The 22,296-nt window shown below is 45.1% G+C and overlaps 1 protein-coding gene across 4 annotated transcripts in view; it reads right to left on the bottom strand.

The window, feature by feature from the left end:
• ITSN2 (intersectin 2) overlaps positions 1-22,296 on the bottom strand; it is an 82,155-nt gene that overhangs the window by 4,354 nt on the left and 55,505 nt on the right. For 3 of the 4 annotated variants that reach the window (XM_069850747.1, XM_069850748.1, XM_069850746.1), the window contains 12 exons: positions 21,659-21,723; positions 20,581-20,747; positions 20,216-20,261; positions 19,823-19,944; positions 18,043-18,139; positions 15,796-15,987; positions 4,851-4,972; positions 4,072-4,178; positions 3,285-3,468; positions 2,219-2,317; positions 1,595-1,762; positions 356-568 (listed from right to left, as the gene is read on the bottom strand). In XM_069850747.1, the coding sequence (XP_069706848.1) occupies positions 356-568; positions 1,595-1,762; positions 2,219-2,317; positions 3,285-3,468; positions 4,072-4,178; positions 4,851-4,972; positions 15,796-15,987; positions 18,043-18,139; positions 19,823-19,944; positions 20,216-20,261; positions 20,581-20,747; positions 21,659-21,723 (1,582 nt within the window). Of the gene's footprint in view, positions 1-355; positions 569-1,594; positions 1,763-2,218; positions 2,318-3,277; positions 3,469-4,071; positions 4,179-4,850; positions 4,973-15,795; positions 15,988-18,042; positions 18,140-19,822; positions 19,945-20,215; positions 20,262-20,580; positions 20,748-21,658; positions 21,724-22,296 lie in introns of those variants that run through there. The other variant, XR_011336838.1, reaches the window with a different exon arrangement.

Below are 22,296 nucleotides of genomic sequence, written 5' to 3' on the forward strand. Positions count from 1 at the left end.
AAACCCCATTCTGTCTTCCTAGATGAAGAGCTTTGTGAAAGGGGCAGAGCTCAAGTGCAGAGCTTGGGAATCCTGGAAATCTCCCAAGTTCCCTGTTGGAAAGCAGCCTCGATATTTAAACTTATCTCCCCAATTCCAAAATCTTGAGAACATGCACGAACACTGAGACTGAAGTTTTGTCCCTGTTGCTGGAGGAGGACAAGTGTTTTCTTGCAGATGCAGGAACTTGTGCAAGATTAAATCAAGGCTCCTGTTTCAGAACATCCCACTCGGCTGCTCAGGCATGATGCTATTGCTCCCCTTTTATGCCAGAGAGGACAAAAGTTTTTATTAAAATAAGCTTTGATGCACTCACCATTTTGTACATTTTGAACTGGGAGTTGGATTTAGGGCTAAAGAGTTTATCAGAGCCAGAAGAAACAAACTGTTTGACCATGTAGGTGAGCAGGAGGAAGTCGTTGAAAAGGAAGGCGTACAGCTCCTTACTGCTCTTGGCCTTGTACAGCTTGCCACTGTGCAGGAGCTTCCGTGGCCCCAAGCAGTTTGTGAGGGAGTTGAACACCAGTTGCTAGGAGAGACAAAACCTATTAGCAGCAGCAAGTTAACGTAGACATCAGTTCCTGCTCCGCTTCACAGTGGAGACCGCTCAAAGCTGCTCAAAATCCCATCTGTTTTTTTTAATGAATCAATTTTCTTCACCATGAGGGTGGTGAGGACCAGGTTGCCCAGAGAAGCTGGGCAAGCCCCATCCCTGGAGGGGTTCAAGGCCAGGTTGGATGGGGCTTGGAGCCCCTGATCCAGTGGGAGGTGTCCCTGCCCATGGCAGGGGTGGGACTGGATGGGCTTTAAGGGCCCTTCCAACTCAAACCATTCTATGATTCAATGAATTACAAACGAAGAGAAGGGAAGCTTCTTACCATGGTATCAGCACTACTGATTGAAGCTTTACCAACACCACACACCAGGTCTGACTGGATGAAGGTGTTTTGCCTCCTGGCAACTTTTCTGTTGCCCAGAAGTTGCGTTTAAGAAAATCCTGTGGAGTTTGCAGTCAGGTCACCTCTTATGGGTGGCCAATTAGTTGATAGAACTAGGACAGACCATCTGGGCCTGCCAAGCCCTGGTTCCTTATGCAGCCAGTGGAGAACTGTCACAACACCTCATTTGGAAGGCTGTCCTAAAAGCTACAGGAGGCTGAACCCCACACAGCTTTGAGGATCAGGCATTGAGGGCTCCTGTGCCCTTCCTGCATGAAGGAAAACCCTGGAGACCAAAGCTAAGTGAAATTCCACAGAGTAACACCTGACTTGGCTCAGCAGCCGCACAACCAGAACTTCAGAAATGGCAGTTATTTCTGTTCCTGTAACCTGGTGTCAGTTTTAAGCTGATAAACTGTTACTTCTCCACTGCCAAAATCATGAGGTTTCGCTGCATTATAGCTGCAAGCAGAATTTTAATAAAAGCTCCTCTTCCACGAGCTCAGCAGTGGATCATGTTTCCATAACGGATGTCAGCAAGGACTCCCATTCCCGTCCCCGGCCTTTCTGAAACGACTTGGAGAAGCCTCTGCCTTACAGAGTATCAACGTTCCTACCTCAGCAAGCCCTTCACACTGGACGTGGGACTGTATCCATTCCAGCCTGTCCGAGTTCTCTTTCTCGCGCACCCCTTCGTTAACTTGAGAGCACAGCTCCTCCGCGCGCTCCAAGGCAAGCTTGAGGTTACTGTGATCGGGGTGATTTTCTGGAGTGTTCTCTAGGATCTGGTAGGGATCAGAAAAGGGAGGAAACAAGATAAAACCAGTGGTAAGCACAGGTACTACTTCTCCGCACTCTCAGAGGAATCCCCATAAAGGGACAAAGCGCATAAGGAGGATGTGGAACAGCTGGAACGTGTCCAGAGGAGGCCACAAAGGTGATCCAAGGGCTGGAACTCGTCTGCTTTGAGGACAACCGAGAGAGTTGGGGTTGTTCAGCCTGGAGAAGAGAAGGCTCCAGGGAGACCTTATGGTGACCTTCCAGTACTGAAAGGGGCTCCGGGAGAGCTGGGGAGGGACTTTTTCCAAGGGTCTGGAGGGATAGGATGAAGGGGAATGGCTTTAAATTGGAAGGGGGAAGATTTAGATTAGACATTAAGATTAGATTCTGCATTCTTTGCTTGTGCTCTCTGGATCAAAGTCAAAAGCAGTGGCCTACAAGCCCTCGTGTTGGGTACTCACACTTTTTATGAGCAGAGGGTAGCGGGTTATCCTTTGCATGGGCTTCAGGAGGAAGCTGGAGAGAGGCATTCCCTTGCAGCGAGGGTCCAAGGCGAGCTTCTGTGGTGCGAGGCAGAGATTGAACAGAGACATTGCATTACTCATCGAGAAACAGTTGCCTCATCAGGCTGAAACTTCTAGTGGGAGGTGTCCCTGCCCATGGCAGGGGGGTTGGAACTGGATGGGCTTTAAGGTCCCTTCCAACCCAAACCATTTTCTGATTCTATGATTCTATCAGAATGAAAACTGTCTGATCAGATTAATTTTTCCAGGCATTCCAAGAAACCTTAAGAGTTTTCGGTAAGCGAACAATGGTTGTATCCACAACAAACAGAAAAGCACTGTCATTGTACTTGGAGACTTTGCCAGCATAAGCTGTAGGATCATTATTGATGCAGAACTCTTCCATTCAAAACCATTCCAGCTTTTACTTGGACAGCACAGGCTCTGCTCAGGTTGAAAAAACCAAAGCAATAAAAGAAACAAATTCCCGATGTTGACAGTTCTGGCATTTCTCCTTTCACAGCCTCAAAGCTGCATCAGCTGCAGCATGGCAGCAATTCCTTATTTATTTCCATATTTCCATATTTCCTTATTTATTTCCACAGCACGGGATGCTCACGGCACCCCTCTGGCCCTGTTCAGACACCCCGCAGCGCCCCCGAATCACAATCATCACTTCATTATTTCAGCCCCACAGGCTCTTACCCCTTTTAACTGTGAATTTTAGAGAGGGTGCAGACGCTGCGACCGTGGCTTTGTGGGGTTAGCGTGACGCTGAGGTAATGGGCAACGGAATGGGAAGTGGAGTGATGACTCAGTTGGAGAGGAAGACAGGTATATAAATAAAAAGCACACAGGGTGTTAACCCTGGTCATCATTTAAATAATCCTTGGAAGGTTCTGAGCTATTCTGGCAGGTTTTTACTCTTCTGGGTTATTCTGATCTGGCCGATGCTGCTTAGACAGGCTCCTGTCATCGAGGAAAGGAGAGGGCACAAAAAGCTACCGAACAAGATACCTGATACCTTTAAGTAGTCCTTGAAATCAGCATCTTCATCGGTTTTCTGCTGTAGCAACGAAGCTCCGTTGAGCTGGCAGCTGCAGAACCGAATGTAGGCCTGCATGTGAGAGAGCTCTGCGGCCAGGATGTCCCCGATCATCTGCACTGGCATTTTCTCTCCTCCTGTTTTCTTACGCACTCGCAAGGCTCTGAAGGGGAAAGAAATCACCATTCAACTTCGCTGTCAAGTCTGCGAGGCCAAAAGATCCTTACAACATCCATCCCTGAAAGGACGCCAGCCTGCAAGGTGAATTCCCCCACATGGCCCAGCCTGAACCCCCAGGACATCAGTGGCACAACCTGATGAGCCAAACCATCTGCCTGATGGGGTCTTGCAGGACTGAGATTCCTTTGAGGCTTCTAGGACAATCAGTAAACTCTCTCTACATTCATTTCCATGAATTATTAGCCGCTCTGTCCCTCCAAAGGGTATTTTTAGGAGGTCACTGTGCAGAAAACTGGGAAGGCGGCCTCCCACACACTTGCTTTTGTGTAGGCTCTTTTGTGTAGGCTCTGTGTCTAAGGTATTATAGCAAATGTGCATCTGTTCTTGGTGTTTATTCCCCCTCTCTTGTAACAACTCCCTCTTTGTGAGGCAGTCTGAAAGCACTTAGCTGGTCTGAATGCACGCACGCAGAGGAAATAATCAACGAGGACAGAAATATTTACTGTAAACCCAGAAAACTTCCTGGGGAAAGGAATGAGGGAATAAAGACGAAGAGGAAAACATAAAATTGTGGGTAAGTACTCACTTCAATAACTTCGTATTGGACATGATGAGTTCCTTCCAGTTGACGAAGATCAGCCCCATTTCTCCTTCCGTAAGGCAGCCCGACTCAGCCATCGGTTTCTGGAAAACCTGCAGTCAGAAAACCAGAAAGATGAGCAATTCTTCAGAGACAAAAGCAGCTCATCCTCCTGTTCAGCCAAGTCAGACTCCCAAGATCACCTAACGCTGACCAGTTACTGCCTTGCTCAGTGAGATGGTCTCGCTTCCAGATATAAAATCAGAGATTAAGGCAGATGATAAACTCTTACTCCCCTGGGCAACCTGGGCCAGGGCCTCACCTCCCTCAGTGTGAAGAATTTCTTCCTAATGTCTAATCTAAATCTTCCCCTTCCAATTTAAAGCCATTCCCCCTCATCCTATCACTCCAGACCCTTGGAAACAGCCCCTCCCCAGCTTTCCTGGAGCCCCTGCAGGTACTGGAAGGTCACTCTAAGGTCTCCCCAGAGCCTTCTCTTCTCCAGGCTGAGCAACCCAAACTCTCTCAGCCTGTCCTCAGAGCAGAGATGCTCCAGCCCTTGGATCACCTTCGTGGCCTCCTCTGGACTCGTTCCAACAGTTCCAAATCCTTATGGTTGGGATTCCAGAATTGGACACAGGACTCCAGGTGGGGTCTCACAAGAGTAGAGTAGAGGGGGAGAATCCCCTCCCTCGCCCCGCTGGCCACACTGCTTTGGATACAGTCTGTTTTTGCTGCTACTCAGTAGGACAGAGGTATTCACGTTCACATCCAAGACCTCTCACCTCTAAGACGAGCTGAAGATCATCCATGTACCTTTCTTCTGTCTGAATGAGCTCGTGAATGTAGCCCTGTCTTTTCCTCTCCATTGGCTGCATGGTGTCAAGGCTCTGGAGATCTGCACACCCTGTAAGAAGTAAGAAGTAAGTAGTTTAGATCCCACTCTGGCCATTGAATTCGATGAATTAACATTGCATCAACAAACCCCAGCCTGTGGTTCAGAATCCACGCACAGTGGTTCTCTTTAAAAACCCCGCCCGCAGCGGCAGTGAGTTTCAAAATCGAGCGATGTAGTCATCAACCCCCTCCCCGCTTTATGTCATTTTTCAGTCTTTCACCTTTTTATTTCTTTGAACATCGTTTGGTTCTGTGCTGTAGTGCTGAAAAAGAACTCCGGACTTCCTGCCACCCCACTCGTGCCATGAGTTTTCTCATTTCCTCTCCTTTTCTGCCAAATTGTCTCAAAACTGCTATTTTCTCTTACCTTATGCGATGCCTTTTGCGGGATGAAGTCACCAAGACGTGTCTGAATCTGACCTAGTGACATCGCACCTTTAATCTCCGCCCCATTTCTAAAGTTCGCTGCCTTGGTCATTAATTTATGATACAAACCATGGGTACAAATTCGTGAAGTTATAAGGCATAACGTTACAGTTGCCAACTTCACACTTGCACAACCTTCTTTTTTCTCATTTAGAAACAAAATAAGCCTGAAATATGGTGAATTATTTTAATGTGTCAAGTATGAAGAATCAAAACCGTGCACAGGAACAGACACTCGGTGACACAAAACCCAAGTCTTCTTGCCCCTCACTGGAGGGGTTCAAGGCCAGGCTGGATGGGGCTCTGAGCCCCCTGGTCCAGTGGGAGGTGTCCCTGCCCACGGCAGGAGTTGGAGTTGGATGGGCTCAGAGGTCCCTTCCAATCCAACCCATTCTATGATTCCAAATAATGCAATGAGGATGAATCAGTGATAAATCTGGGGCTCTCCGGTACAGAAAGGGTGAACAACCTACATCTCCGCCCCTTCTCCTCCTGCATTCCTGTTCCCTCCTCTCCTTGCATCAACCCTGGCACTTCTCCGACTCCCAGCTCACCCCCTGGCAGCAAATGAATCCTGAGGGGGGAAAAGAAAACAGTCGTCTTCCGCTAGTTTAGCAGCCAGGAATGCACGTGGAAGCAGTAAAACTGCCTTTTTTGGGCAGCGGAAAGCTGTTGGTTTGGCTGCTGTTTGTGAAGCTTCACCCCTTGTGAAGCTTCACCCCTTCCCAGCTTAGGAAAGCAGGGAGTCTGGGGGGAGCACCTGCAGAGGGGCACGTCAGCTGCTCACGCTGGGGGCTCAAGAGGTCTAACATCACCTTCGGAGGGCACGGCCACGCTGTTCAGACCATGGGGGGTGAGATCTGCCTCGCTCCCTCCCGAGAATCACACAGAACGGAGCCAACCACGGGTGTCCGGTACCTTGGAAACTTGGGGCACAGCAAGAGCGATGCCCACTCCATCTGCGGTCCCATTGTAATGAATCCTGCTCTCCAAGAGTGTCGCAGGGGCAGGGCAAAGCAGGCTGGAGAGGTTAGAAACAGGAAAACCCAGCCTCTAAAGTTACGGTTAAAATTACACTTCCCTCTCCAAACAGACCTGGACAAGAAATATTTTCTGCCAACTGACAACTAACCCTGCACTATCAACTACCCTGCGCAGTTCAAAGATGTTCTGCTCTGCAGGAGGATCCAAACACCTGAATAACACGAGGGGCTGCAGGAAGAAACCTGTCCAATTACTCACATACTTTGGATTTCAGGACCTTCAAGGGAAAAGATGACCCTGTCTGAGTAAAAGAAAGCCTCCAACGAAGAAAGATGAATGAGACCGATCACCATTTCAAAGAGTTTCCGTTTTTTTCTTACTTAAGAAAGGGGAAATGAATTGAAATTCTTCACTTCAAAGCCAATTCCAGAGATGGAGGTAAAAACACAGATGGACAAAGGCTTTCTAAGATACTCAGATCTGCTTGGGCACCACGTGCTTTGTCTCCTTCCCTGACAAACAATGAAAAAAACACATTAAAAGTAACAGTTCTGGAAAGACATCTTAAGCCTCAAACATGAATATTTGCCTACACCAGATGCATCACTGTTTTGAATCACCAGTCATGACTGTTTAGGGGTAGAGGTGGCCTTATATAAACTGCATTTATAAGGAAAAAGCTTCCTTTGCTTAGGGTTGTGGATTTTTTGATACAATCACTTGGTTGGAAAAGACCTTTGAGATCATCAAGTCCAACTGTACCTGTCCACTACTAAACCAGATCCCTGAGCACCTCATCTCCCAGTCTTTTAAACTCCCCCAGGGATGGGGACTCCACCACCTCCCTGGGCAGCCTCTGCCAGGGCCCAAGAACCCTTTCGGTGAAGACTTTTCTCCTGATGTCCAGTCTGAACCTGCCCTGGTGCAGCTTGAGGCCGTTTCCTCTCATCCTATCGCCTGTCCCTTGGGAGGAGAGACCAACACCCACCTCACCACAACCTCCTTTCAGGCAGGTGTAGACAGGGATGAGGTCTCCCCTCAGCCTCCTTTTCTCCAGGCTAAACACCCCCAAGTCCCTCAGCCGTTCCTCTTAAGGCCTGTTCTCCAGCTCCTTCCCCAGCTCTGTTCCCTTCTCCCAATGTGCTCCAGCAACCCAATGTCCTCTCAGAGCGAGGGGAGAGGGTTTGGTTGCAGTTTGTTTTTCAACATTTTCTGTTTGTTTTTTTTAGCTCAAGCCCGCTGATTCAGCTGGAAAAAGCTGGTAAGGGTTGTTTTTTTTTGCCTGTATCAGCCTGCTTTTATTTTCCCAGGTCACCACAGCCAGATGACATCTCACCTTAAGTACCGCGGGCTGGCACTAAAATAGCGCTGGTGTCACTGCCAGCCACGCTCCGCTCTCTGCGGGCACACACAAGGCTCATTCCCTTGCAATATAACCTTGTCACTGTCAGCAGCCGCTGTGCCAACTGAAACCCATGACAGGAACTAATCCAAGCAATTTGCTGCTGTGGAAAGGCTGGGAATGTAACAAAAACTTCAATCCCACCCCCCTCAAAATCAGTAAGTGCAGTACAACTCTCTTTGCTACAACAGGAGAAATTTATCGTTCAGTTTTCAAGAGGTACAAAGCAAAGTAAGTAAAGGTCACACAACGCTCATACCAAGCTATTCGGATGGGAAAATTCCTCCCCAGATGGTCAAAAAAACCACAACAGACAAACTAGGTCCTTTTAGGCGTCCCTTTAATAAAATACATTTGCATAGTTATCTTACAACTTTGTTTAAAACCAAAGGTGAACAATTGCCTCATGCCAAGCAGAGCCTGCAAGTCTTAATCAACCTCAAACATCAACACTCCAGCTTGAAGAGAACAACAGAAGAGGTTTTAAGGCAGCACACACCATCACGCAGCGGTTTTATTAGTTCATTATGCTGAAGTAGCACGGCCCCGGAGCAGCTCCCAACGCTACCGCAGGCCAAGGTCCGTCGGCATTCCTACGAGCAGCCGTATTTACAGGTGTTTCCAACCCAGCTCAAGAGAATCACACAGGGATACGATCTGACCAAGCATCGAGATGGCACAGACATTCAGTGACTGGTGGGAGACATTCCAATGATTTGCGTGGAGCGTTTTGGATGGAGCTTTACGCCTTCGGCATTCCCAACCGTAACATTACGCACACTGGCTACGATAGCACCTCGGATGCTTCCACAACCCTTCACCATCACCCCCAGCCCTGCCACCGGCTCTCAGTGGTGGCACAAGGGCTTTCCTGCACGGATCCAGCTGCTGGATCAGGAACTCAGCTCTGTAAACTAAGCTTTTGTAGATCTACGCTTCTGAAGGCTGTTAGTCTGTTACACAGCCCAGACACTTAAAAAATTAGGAGGCGTTTCAGTAGCTGGGTTTGTGCATTTACAGCATCGTGTACATTCTTACCCCAGTTACACCACGGCCCCTATTCTCTGCCAGCCCACGGAAAACGAGATTATGCAACGACTACGCTGCAGGCAACATCGTATTTTGCATTCTTGGTCGGCTTCAGTTTTAACTATTGCTCTGTGTGGCTCTGAGCAACATTTTCACTCTCAACTCTTGGCTGGGGACCATCAGTTCAACAAGTAACTCTCATTTACCACCTTGTCCTTAGTTTCAAAGCCAACCTTTTTCACCCTAATAAGGGATGAACACTTCAATGCTAGTTTTATTCAGCTGGCTGGGATGACTTAACCCAACTCTATGGACTTTTAGCAACGAGAGAGTGGACTGCGCACAAACAGAAAAGAACTAATGCTTTTGAAAGCAAAAAGTCTGATTTAAACACAGTTTCTATCAGCTACACCTCATCAGGGATACAGAACATGATTTTAAAATCATCTTGCCTTAAAACATCCTCAGCACAGTCCTTCCTGTCGGTGGGCTGATGCGCAGATGCAATTCTTTGCGCACCAGGAGAGCCGGGGTCAGGGGTGATTGTGCTTGAGCTGTGTTCAGCAGAATTTAAAGAAATACAGGAGTCGGGGGCTGCGTCTCTTTCAGTCAGTTATTAAGGTGTGTTATTGTCATTATTACAGTCAGAGACTTTAGAGCGCGCTCGGTAATAATGGAACATGAACAGGTAGCTGTGAGAGCCCCAAATGCTTCATTTCAACGCTCATTGGTTCGAGCGGAGGGGCAGCTGCTTCAATAGGGATCAGTGCTAATATCTATGTAATAAACCATGTATTTCACACCACCTGTGTGAAACATCACCTAATACTACCCTGATCTCCAATTGCAGCCGTGAAAATGTGGGTAGAAAGCCAGGTGGTTTTTGGAAAATGCCCTGCAACCATTTCCTAGACCATCCCAGGCAGGATGTGAAGGTCTTTTTCATTTCTTTCAAAGGCAATTCATAGCGATTTGGCATTCAAGAAAAACTGCCGCTGAGCACGGGCAGTTCGGCTAAAGTCCCACAGGCTAACGGTGCCTTTTAGAGATGGGGCAATTTATAATTATTCTCACCTAATTATTAGACTACAGTAAGTGACTGCTTGGTGCCACTGGTGTAGCTCAACACTTCAACCCGCACCGAACAGGCTTCCAAAGTCAGAAATTGAGAGAAGGCATTTCAGGGTGATCCACATATTTTAGTAGCGATGCTTAAAATGTAGTTTCATAAGGAAATCAAGTCAGCTAGAATACTGGAGGAATCATCTAGCAGGTGATTTGCCTAAAATAACATGTCATTCTATAACAAAATACTGGTTTAGACAAAATACATCCAGAATAAAAATCCGTTCACAGTTTTCTGTAGGCACATCCGTATTGCACAAGAGATCTCTCAGAATGAAACCACGTAGACATGATTTGATCAAGTACATTCAATACATAACATCTCACTCTCTACAGAAACTCTGGAGAAAGGCTTTTCAGTCTCTGCAGCTGGACTAACCTTTTCCTGACAGCACCTTCACAACATTCAACGATAGGTTTGTATACAGTAAACAAACAGGGTTTGTAAACATTTCTGATTGCATAAGTGACCTCTGCCATTTCGTAACCAAGTTCAGGAAACCAACTCCATTAAATATCATAGCTACTAGATCTCTCCTGGTGTGACAGGAGCACAGAACTATCTCATCAGGCATATTAAAGCAATCCTTTTTTTTAAAGGGGTATCAGGGCTATTGCCCTGAAGTCCTGGTCCCTCCCTCCCCTAGACTCACAAAATGCGAGCACTTTTACTGTGCCAGCTGCAGATACGCCGTACCCTTAGGGACCAGTTTTGAGCTGAGGAGTATAGCTCCATTTTTAAACCCAAATACTCTGCCTCCACCTCCAGGTGCCTGTTGGTGTTTCTTTTCTGGAAACATCCCTTTATGGAGGTTACCCAGGTATAGGGCTGCTTATTTATTTACCAAGAGCAGCAGCTTCCAGACAGCACTTGCTGTTAGGTCACTGCAGCCGCGGGGGAGAACATTATTCAGTACCATTAATGAAGAAAAAGGGCATGGGAGGGCCGAGTAGCACCAAGGCCGTGTAAGTACTCACTGCAGTAACTCGTACAGGTTTGCTGTTCGCTAAAACTGAAAGCGAATACGAATCATCAGGCTAAAGCATTTAAAAAGAGGAGGCTGTTTAGGGATATGGAGCCAAACCAGCTTCAATTCCTGCTATAGTACTACTGTGAAGGAAGAAAAGGAATAAATATCCTCCGCTTTATGCTTAACAGTTCTTTCCCCAGTTAAAATGGGCATTAAAAGGCCGATGGACCGTACCAGATCTAAACTTTAGCTCTCGTAGCCCGTTTGCAGTCACAGTGTCTATCAGAGGCAGGTAGGTTTGTTTCCCAGGTGAGCCTTGTAGGCTGCCAGTCTTAAAAACTCAACATGTAAGGGTTTAAATCGAGTCCATTAGAACAGCAACCAGCGAACACTTTAATTCTGCGAAGTATGTACATTACAACATTAAAAGAACACAACTGCCCATTCAAAACAGCTCGGATAAACGGTGCAAATAGTGGGTCTTTGTGTGTCTGCAATCCCACCATGCAAACGATAACTTGATGTGCATGCTAATGCTCTACGATTATCAATACCAAAGGAAAACACTAAAGGAAACAAGAATGAACAGCAGTGAAAGCCACACAAAGACCCACTATCCTTTCTGCTTTTACAAATCAACTGCATGTCGTAAAGATTATAAGAAAATAAACGCAAAAACCTAATTTCTTGACTGGATCTAATGTTCAAACGAAGCAATAGGATTGTGTCAGAGATACGTGAGCAGGGCTGGCCACCCTGCCTCCACGCTACAGTCAAACTCGGATAGTGGGTCTCTGAGGTGCTTTCACACTGGAAGACAACATTGGGTCCTAAAAAAAAACAAAAAACAAAAAAAATGAAGGATAAAATGAACATAAATTCGAAGAGCGAAACATATGAGTTCTACGGACAAAGACAGAACAACACCAAAAAGGTCAGAAAGGAATGACTAACATTCAGCTTCCTGAAAACAGACATCATCGCGCTTCTACTCTTGCAGTTTCATATTCACACACACACAGTTTTGAGTACTCGGGACCAGCCATCACTGACTGAAACACTCTTGTAGCTGGGTCACTTGGAGAAGAAAGTTTCTCCCCAGGGAAGACTTCTGTTATGCAGAACGACACCAGGTCAAGCACTAACGGGTTTTTAAAAGGCAATGGCTAAACTCCCTGAGATTTCAACAAAGCCAGGATCTCTCCTGAGAAATTTGTAATCAGACATTAGGAAAAAATTAAACTGGTAGAGAGAAGCCTCAGTGAGGTTATTAATAGTGGCATGTAAAAATGAACTTGGTCAACTCTGCTGGAAGCCTGAAAAGAAAGGAAACCTTGTCTTTAGTCACAGCTGTCCATGAAGCAGCAGGCACCGCATCACTCAGGGTACCCACCAGAAACCAGGGTCTGTGGCCTGCAAGAGGCACTGCAGAGTCACGGTAAAGGCAGATGCACAACGTGTGCTGCAGCTGCATGCACCTTGCGGGCAATCTGGAGACTACTCTGGACCCCAGGATTTCAATCTGGAAGCTTTATCAAGCCTGACATTCACCAGTTTTAGAAGCACAAAATGACTGTGTCGCTGTGAACCAAGGGGTTGATTTTCACAGAATGGTTTGGGTTGGAAGGGACCTCAAAGCCCATCCAGTCCCACCCCTGCCATGGGCAGGGACACCTCCCACTGGACCAGGGGCTCCAAGCCCCATCCAGCCTGGCCTTGAACCCCTCCAGGGATGGGGCAGCCACAGCTTCCCTGGGCAACCTGGGCCAGGGTCTCCTCACCCTCAAAGGAAAAAAAATTCTCCTCATATCTAACCTAAATCTCCCCCTCTTTCAGCTTAAAATATATTTTTAATCCTTGGTATAAGGGGTGACATTCTGGAGCTGTTGAAAAGCCTCTTGGAATAAATTACTAAGTCTTCAGGTGTTAAAAAATGATTAAAAAAATGATTGGCAATAACTAGAGAACTTCAAAATGTGTCATCCGTATATTAACACAGAAATGCACCTTCCAGGAGCACGTCAGTTAGAAGTTGTTTTTTTCACTATGAACACCCTTAAAAAAAAAATCAGTCAGCTTCATTCATTAGACAGTGGTGGACAGGAATCACGACTTGTGTGTGGAGATAAACTTCTGGCAATACAGATCCTCACCCTTCAAAGAACAGGACTTGCCTCACGTCTCTAACATGTCACGTTACAAATAAATTTTTGGGAGGAAAAAAAATCAGGTAGGTCTAGTGGTGTTATACTATAAACATCAAGTTTGCATCTAAGGAAATTCAGACCATCGTTCTACCTGTGTCAAGAACAGTACGGAGAGAAGATCTGTTCCCAGTCTAACCAAGCATTGGTATCACACTGGAAGAAGGAAGAGCAGGCAGGTTTAAATGGGGGAAGGAGACTACCTGGAGCTCACATCTGAGCACCTGAAGGAGAAACCCAGATGCCTGAGATGCTGCAGCAATGCTGGGCTATGAAAAGAAGAACAGAGTACCTTCTACTCTAATGTACGTACATTAGAGTAGAAAGAACTGGCACAACATCCTCCTCTACGAAGGGCCGATCTCGTAGGAAGATGACACACTTCAGTAAGATGAACTGAGCACGTCCACCTGGCTGAGCTGTCGTTCCTGTCTCAGCAAGAACGTCTCTGAGAGATAAACAGACCTATAACACTAAAGGAATCCAGGAACAAAGCACAAAGATGCAGCTGGGGCACCTGCCTTGCCTCCACCCACAGCACCTGAGGGGAGAAAACCTCAACTAAAGAAAGCACAAGGACAAGGTTCAGACTGGTCCCTTGGATAAGAGGACTAACTGAAAACAGCTCTCTTGCTGTCACAGCCTTCAAATAAGGAGAGCACAAGTTTCTAAGAGCAACTGTTTAAGGCAAAGACTGGCTGAAATCATAGAATGATTTGGGTTGGAAGGAACCTTAAAGATCATCTAGTTCCAGTCCCCAAATAACAAAATTATCTCCAGACCAGGCCTCTGGGAAGCCCTACAAAGTGCTAAGTGCACCGAGCCTACCCCACCTTACACAGCCCTTGGGAAGATTGGGAAGAAAACCTGGGAGACATTGTTCTAGGCAGGTACTGGCAACACACAAAAGATCTGACCCAGAATGGTTGAGCAAGAACTCATCAAAGAACAGAAGATTATGAGACTATGCACACTCCTTTACTGTAAATCTACAGCTATTTATATTTTGAAACCTCCTGTCTATCCTATTTATTCTTTACGATGACTTCGGTGCAAACACTAGAATAAAGGCTCTTAAAATGTTGTTAAAGCATGAGGAATGATAAGAATCACCAAGGTCACAGAGAGCACGAGTCAAGCAGTCCATGTTCTGCAACCACCAGCTGTACTTGAGAGACCTGCTGACAAACCTGTGACACCCTTCACTGATTTTATTCCCTTTTTCCCTTGCAGAGCCCCTGCGCCGGGATGCGCAGCTACAGCCACTGGAAGAGAGTGATCCCGTCAGCACAGCTGCTCCTGCTCAGAATGCTTTTTCAGCAGACTCTGAGAAGAAACATCTCACTGACCTAAGTTCCTTCTTTGTGAGGGAAGTTTGCCGTTAAAGCTGTAACTGCTATGTCCAAGGAAGGAAAGACTCTGGCTACAACAGTACAAGAGTTTAAATGTCAGGGATAAAGCAGAATTTTCCTAAGCTGAAAACCTATCTGAGCGATAGCCACCTGCTCCCTCTCAAACACCATTACATTTGGCCACCTACAAAAGACAGTGGGAGAGATTGCTCTTCTACAGAAACATTTCAATACTCAGATTAACAATTCTTTAAAATACAACAGGGCATTTTTAAATGATATTCTGTTGTACCTCTAAGCTGGTCCCTAGAGGGCTACATCAACACTTCTGAGGGATGATAACTCAGTAATTTCTCAAGAACATCCATGACAGCTTCTGCACTACATTTAAATGAGCAAAAAATATTGTAGGGAAATCCAAGGAAATCTTAAAGTCCCATCAGTAGATATTGAAATGTTTCTTTCTCTGGTTACAGAGGAACGGCACAGCGCCAGCTGACTGCTGACACAACCTGCTAGCTCCAACTTCACACCATATGGAAGCAGCACAGCTGAAATCTGCGCAATGGGACTTGCACAGTGCTGCACTTCAGCTTAGAAACTGTGCTGGGTCTGAGCAGCTCTGGAATCTGAAGCAGGATTCCATAGAATCAGAGAATGACAGAACGGTTTGCGTTGGAAGGGACCTTAAAGCCCATCCAGTTCCAACACCTCCCACTGCACCAGGCTGCTCAAGGCCCCGTCCAACCTGGCCTTCAGCACTTCCAGGGATGTGGCAGCCACAACTTTTCTGGGCAACCTGGGCCAGGGCCTCCCCATCCTCAGAGTGAAGAATTTCTTCCTCACGTCTAATCTAAATCCTTCCCCTTCCAATTTAAAGCCCTTCCCCATCATCCTGTCAGTCCATGCCCTTGGAAAAAGTCCCTTCACAGCTTTCCCGGAGCCCCTTCCAGCACTGGAAGGATTTTATTGTTTGTATTTCATAAAACTTGAGCAAGTTCTATGACCGAGCACAGTGTGCCTGCACTGACTCCCAGGCTTTGTCAGTTATCAAACACTCGTGTTTTTAAAGGAAGGGGAACACCTACTGAATCTGGTATTTTTAGCTCACTTACTGTCACACACTGGGTGGTTGGTAGCATGCTGGTTGTTTGTAGGTTAAATAGAAAAGTATTTAAAGTACTTATTACTATAGCAAAGTGTTTAAAGAATGAGTGTTTAAAGTACCAATAAGTTCAGCGATGCCTAGAACTCCAAATTCTCAACACGATGCAGAAGAACAGCAACACAGCTTTGAAATAGAGTAACAGAATAAATAAAATATAATAGAAGTTACTTACACTGCTGACTTGGATCAGAATCCGTGGTCATCTTCACGTAGTTTGAGGGGAAGAGACCTGTCACACCATTGATTTCTCCTTGCCACCAGTCAGCATCATCTTTGTTCAGCACATTAATAAGCTGCCCTTTGGAGAAACTGAGCTCATCTTCGTTGTTCGCCATGTAATCGTACATCGCTATCACTTGACACACTATGAATCAAAAACAAAGACGGCAGAAGGGTGTTACACAAGGGTTAAGACTCTTTTTTTCAGTGTTTTACATAACCACAGGAAAGAAACAACTTCACACACGCGGTTAGATAAGAAAATTGCCACATGATTTTATCTTGACGTGGAACTGTCACAGAATCATAAACTCATGGAATCATTAAGGCTGGAAAAGATCTCTCAACTCAGCCAGTCCAACTGTCTGCCCAACCCCACCGTGCCTACTAAACCATGTTCTGAATCTCCACATCTACATGTTTTTTGAACCCCTCCAGAGATGTTGACTCCACCACTGCCCTGGGCAGCCTCTGCCAGTGCTTCACCGCTCATTTTTCCTAATGCCCGATCTAAACCTCCCCTGGTGCAACTTGAGGCCATTTCCTCTTGTCCTATCGCTTGTTACTTGGGAGAAGAGACCAGCACCCACACCACCACAGCCTCCTTTCAGGCAGTTGTAGTTGTCTTCCCTCTTCTTTTCATTTTTGTTCTGCTGGACCAGAATATAATCCTTATTTCCACCTTCTATACCCACACACTTATACAGGGAATGGTTTCAGTTCATACAACATCTACTGACCTTCTAAACATTTTTAAAATACAATCAAGTACACTTCTATCTCTTTTGCTGGCTCAGAAGTGAGTTTGATTCTCTTACAGCTGAAGCTTGTGAGAAAAACATGGCAAAGGAAGAAGAAATGTGCCTTAGCTAATCACGTGGTCAGAGGAACTTTTGTCCAGTAACACCCAGGAAGCTGTTGCATAAGCAAACCAGAGCTGTGAAGAACAGCACAGTTGAAGCGTGCAATCAAAAAAGCCCCTTTCCTGGGAAGTGATCTCACTTCTATGCAGCCATCGAAATGGAAAAACGTGATGGAAATTTGCTACTTAGTCTCTCTCCTTGTAAGGAGCAGTGCAGCTAATTCAAAGGTGTTGACCAGTGATTGCTAGTTTTCTGTGAGATTCCTGCTAGCACTTGGAAACAGAGTTTCCAAATGAGAATAGCGTGGCTCTTCAGTGCATCTGGGAAAATTAAAAAGCATTTTCCATGGAATATGGACTGCTGATCCTCACAAATTTCTAGATATAGACATCTTGGTAAGGTATGCAGAGGATGGATAAGCTAGGGAGGGACCCCGTGAATTACTGTTTTCATAGAATCATAGAATCACCAGGTTGGAAGAGACCCACGGGATCATCGAGTCCAACCATTCCTGTCAAACACTAACCCATGTCCCTCAGCACCTCGTCCACCCGTGCCTTAAACCCCTCCAGGGAAGGTGACTCAACCCCCTCCCTGGGCAGCCTCTGCCAGTGCCCAATGACCCTTTCTGTGAAGATTTTTTTCCTAATGTCCAGCCTGAACCTCCCCTGGCGGAGCTTGAGGCCATTCCCTCTTGTCCTGTCCCCTGTTTTGATTAAGACATTGTGAGACTTCACCTTTCCTGGACAGAGGTTAGAACTGAACGGACATTTCTGTCATAAGACCCAGATTCTGACTAGGATTTTACCTTCCACCGTGACACCACAATCAGACAGAACTACAGAATGGGTCCCTTCCTGGAGCAAGGAGGGGACCTCAAAGCCCATCCAGTTCTAATCCCCCTGCCATAGGCAGAGACACCTCCCACTGAATCTGGTTGCTCAGAGCCACATCCAGCCTGGCCTTGAACCCCTCCAGGGATGGAGCAGCCACAGCTTCCCTGGGCAACCTGGGCCAGGGCCTCACCACTCTCACAGGAAAACATTTCTTCCTAATATCTAACCTAAATCTCCCCTCTTTCAGCTTAAAACCATTGCCCCTTGTCCTATTCCAGCACTCCCTGATAAAGAGCCTCTTCCTGGCTTTCCTGGAGTCCCTTTCAGTCCTGGAAGCTGCTCTAAGGTCTGCCTGGAGCCTTCTCTTCTCCAGGCTAAACAACCTCAATTCTACAGCCATGAAAGACAATATTACGCAGGTTATGCAATTCAGACCAGTGTCTGAACAACTGAAGCCGTTACATAAAATACTCTGAATGAAACAGGAAGTAAATTTTTCACCTGAGGGAGCAGCAGATGTGGTTCTTTCACTGCTTGGACCCAGCAATTTCACATGGCTGGCAGGGAACCATCCTTTCTGTCTCTTCTTCCCTCTGGCCTGTAAATGTTTGAAATGTTTATTACACAATGAAGAATCCCAGGAGTTTACAGATCACGAGAAAAAGCAACAAATGTGTCACACAGTTTTGCTAACAAAAGACAAAAGGTCAGGCTTCCAAACACTAAATAAATACTAAACTGATCTCTAGAAGGAAAAATATGGGGAAAGAATAAAATAACCCAAACTCAATAAAGCGCCAGCCTAGTAGCAAATGTGTCGATCCAGAATTTTCAAGTACAGCAAATTATTTCAGTGCACAATTTAATTGTAGGATTGAAAATTCACTCTACAAACATTCCACTTATGCATCGTATAAGGAGTCTCTAACCCAGAACAGAGGTAACAGTTACCATAAGCTGCTTCTGAATACCCGGCTCTAAATATTCCATATTGCTCCCTACCTAGTACAGTGAGTGAGCTTGAAAAGATTTTCTCATTTTTAAGTCTCTGCTTTTTCAGTCCCGCAGGGAAAGGTCTCTGCACACCCCAAAGAAATGAATATACTTCAGAGTGCACAAAAAAGTCAGGATGTAAAAGTAAGCATCGATTTTAGAAAGCGGCAACTGTAGAGCGAGCTCAGAAGAAATTCAAACCAGCAAAAATTGACATTTACATATCTTTGTTTCCCTTCCCTGACTTTTCTTTTTATTCTTTGAAGCCTCTTCCTGAGCTAGCACCAGGCCTACTTTTCTTAAAATATAAACCATTCATTGTTTTATGTTGGGGGTTTTTTGCATATGCCATGAATAAATTTTCCACTGTTGTTATTCATAGAAACTTGGTGCAGCGATTTCACAGCTTGCTCACTGCGATTTCTCCTCCTTTATCTGTAAAGCAGGCAGTGTTAAAAAACAGATGCTGCACAGTTAGATCAGCCCTGCTCTACCTGCTGGAGAGGGGAGATGGGATTCACTCAAGAGGAGTGAATCAAGAGGATTCACTCAAACAGGAGCGGGGGAGTCTGTAAAATACCTTGGGAAAGGGCAATTAAATGATATTAAAGAGACAGGACTTTGTATTGTGCTGTTCAATCCCATACTGCAAACAGCATTTGGGAGTGGAAGTAACATGTTTAAATTCAGCTAAAATTCAGCTGAAGAGATGTGTAAAAAAGAAACGTTATTAGATCACAATTGAACTTTTTGCATTGGTTGCAAAGGTGAAGGCTATTACAGTCAAAATCCATGGGGCTACTTCAGTCAAAATATCAACTATGATTTCAGAAGAATGTCACTTAACAGACCCCTCAAACCCCGGGACACAGAATTCATCACTAGGTGGAGAAAGGAAAAATGTGGGAACAGCAACCTCCACAATAAACAAGCGTCCAACTCGCACTTCCAAGAATAGTTCTTTCATCAGAATAGTTTTACAATTTAATGTTTTACCAATTAAATCCTCATCAATTTGCTGTCGATGTCCCTCTTCTGCCTCCCACACACAGTTTTACTATTCTCTGTGACCAAAAAAAAAAACCAAAAGAAAACCCAGAGAAAAACCCCCATCAACCCAAGGTATAATTAGAAACGTGGTTTTATCCCCAAATAAGGTTTATACAAGATGAAAATAATTTTCTAGTCAGCTTTTAGAGCTTGACACTTAGTTGCTTTCTCAAATTAAACCCCCAAGTCACCTCTTGGTTTTTTATGAAGTTACAATTATTTCTCCCTCAATAATTACCTGCAACTCTCCTTGCCACCATCCACTAGCATTTTTCTTCAGGATCAGTATTAGCTGTCCCGGAGCAAGACTAAGCTGCTCAGTTCCTGATGCAGCATAGGCAGTAGTAACCTGTGCGATTTCTGAAACGGTAATTTATTAATTGCATTTGTTATTTCTTCACTGTAGTAAGAACTAGATCCACAGACACACCCTGGTACACATCTCACAGCTAAGCCCATTAACCACCATGCACAGAATCACAGAATAGTTTGAGTTGGAAGGGACCTTAAAGATTATCTCGTTCCAACCTCCCTGCCATGAGCAGGGACCAGTAAAGCACTGCTAGGAGCCGAAGTGCTCACAGTCACTTAAGAAATAGCTCTCAATATTAAAAAGTTATCACACACTTACCAGGCTTCTTGTTTATCGTTCCAGTTTTGCCAGCATTACTAGAAGCCTACAAAGACACAACAATCATCTTTTAATATGCAATAAAAGCAGTAACATTTACACCAACTTTAAGCACGTGGATGGAAAAGCATTTGGAGATTTAATTTTGAGCCTGTAATTAACAAAATACCATCCCGTACAGAGAGAGGCAGCGTGACACTGTGGCGAGAGCACCGATTTAGCACTCAAGCCACCTAGGCTTTTCTTTTCCATCAAGCACATTAACCTCTGCTTAAAATCACTAGTCAAGAGCTCAATATCAATACCAGTAATACAATAAAATTGAGAAGAAGTATTGTGTGTTAATTCTCAGAATGCAAACTCACTTCTTGATCCTTTGGTCTAACGTAATTGGAGGGGAAGATTCCAGTTCTGCCATCGATGCTCCCGGTCCACCACTCCCCCTCCTTCTGGGTCACTAGGATTTCCTCACCTTCCACAAAAGTCAAGTCGCCAGGTTCAGAGCTTGAATACGAATAGAGCGCAACGTACTCTGTGCAAACAGCACATATAAAGAAGGAGACAACAGTTTCAGGTAGGAGGATAAGAGTACGTCAGGTGCAAGTAAAGATTTCTTTGATATCAGCGTTTATGAGAACGTTTGTAACATGGATCATGCCTTCACAAGTTATCAAATCAATCCTACCTACTGGCTGGATTGTAATTACATCTTGTTTCATGCTTACAAGTCTGAATTACAGGCACACAGCTCTGTACGGAGATGAATTTGGTACAGTGAGAGTTGCTACCCTACAATCATCCTGCAGCAGCAGAGGCCTTGCAGACCATAGCTTGAAAACTCATCTCTCGCAGTAAGTGTTCCGCCCTACCCCTGTGTTTCACACACGTATATTCCACACCTAAACCTGAAAAAAATCATTCTTCATGCACTAAAACAGTAAAAATGGAAAACAGAAGTGAAATTAAAATATGACTGGGAAAGCATGGAGATACACTAAATCAAAAGGCTTAAAAAGTGCTTCCCACAAATTTTTCTGCAGTAGTATTTGTTTTCTTTCCTCCCTACTGATTAAAAGAGAATGGATCCACACTCAGGAGACTAAAAGTCACTTTGCATGTCTCTACAGTACAGAATAACGCAGTAGAGAACAGCAGGGAGAGAGCTTGCTTATGATTAAGAGACCTATTAAAGTTTTCTGAAACAAATTAATGCTTGAGCAGAAGTCTTAAAACTAAAACCAAACCCCAGGCCTACGCTCAACCTGAAATAGTGATAAGCTTTCCCGAAGTTCCAGCTTTACAATGCAGTGGCTCAACATTTACACTGCATCTTTAGGACAAGCACTAAAAGGCCAGCTCAGAAACTCTTCACACATTTAAGCTTTTTCATATATCATTAAGCAGAAAGATTGTATCATTGAGTAGCATATTTCATGGTCTTACCCTCTCCTGCAGCGTAAGGCTGCGTATTAGGCTTTCTGTTCACAGCTGCATAAACAGCTTCTGGTCTGCAGACAGAAAAAATGGTTTGAGTAAAGAAAAAGGCTGACCAAGAACAAATCTCATTTTTAGGACAAGGCCACGGTCACATTGGTTTTCTCAAAGTTGGCGTTGCCTCTGAATTGACTGCAAAGACTTCCCTGACTGTCAAACAGTGACAAGTATTACTGATACTCAAGATGTGAATGGCATCCAAAATCATATCAGTTAAAAAAAAAAAAAGGATGAAAGATGAAAGACAGGTAACACGCAAATTATGTTACCTAAAAGAAATAGAAATTAAAGATTTTGTCTAAATTCTCTCATTCTAGCGAGTTTCTAAGAACAATTCACAGTGGTGCAGCCATTCCACCAGTAACCAGACTGAATTATTCCTGAACAGTCACTTTGCAGCATTAGAACAGATATAAGGATCTTTTCTGATAAAGAAAAATACAAGTTTACACTTCTTTGTAGGTCACTTAGAAATTGGGACCTTCACAGGCAGAAAACTACTACACTGCAAAATAATGAACCAGAACAAAGTCTGGCACTTGATGAATAATCAAACACTGCTGATTTTTCCCAGCACTGAGCCTTGG

This window comes from Phaenicophaeus curvirostris, chromosome 2, assembly GCF_032191515.1.
Source record: "Phaenicophaeus curvirostris isolate KB17595 chromosome 2, BPBGC_Pcur_1.0, whole genome shotgun sequence".
In the NCBI taxonomy this organism is placed as follows: domain Eukaryota; kingdom Metazoa; phylum Chordata; class Aves; order Cuculiformes; family Cuculidae; genus Phaenicophaeus; species Phaenicophaeus curvirostris.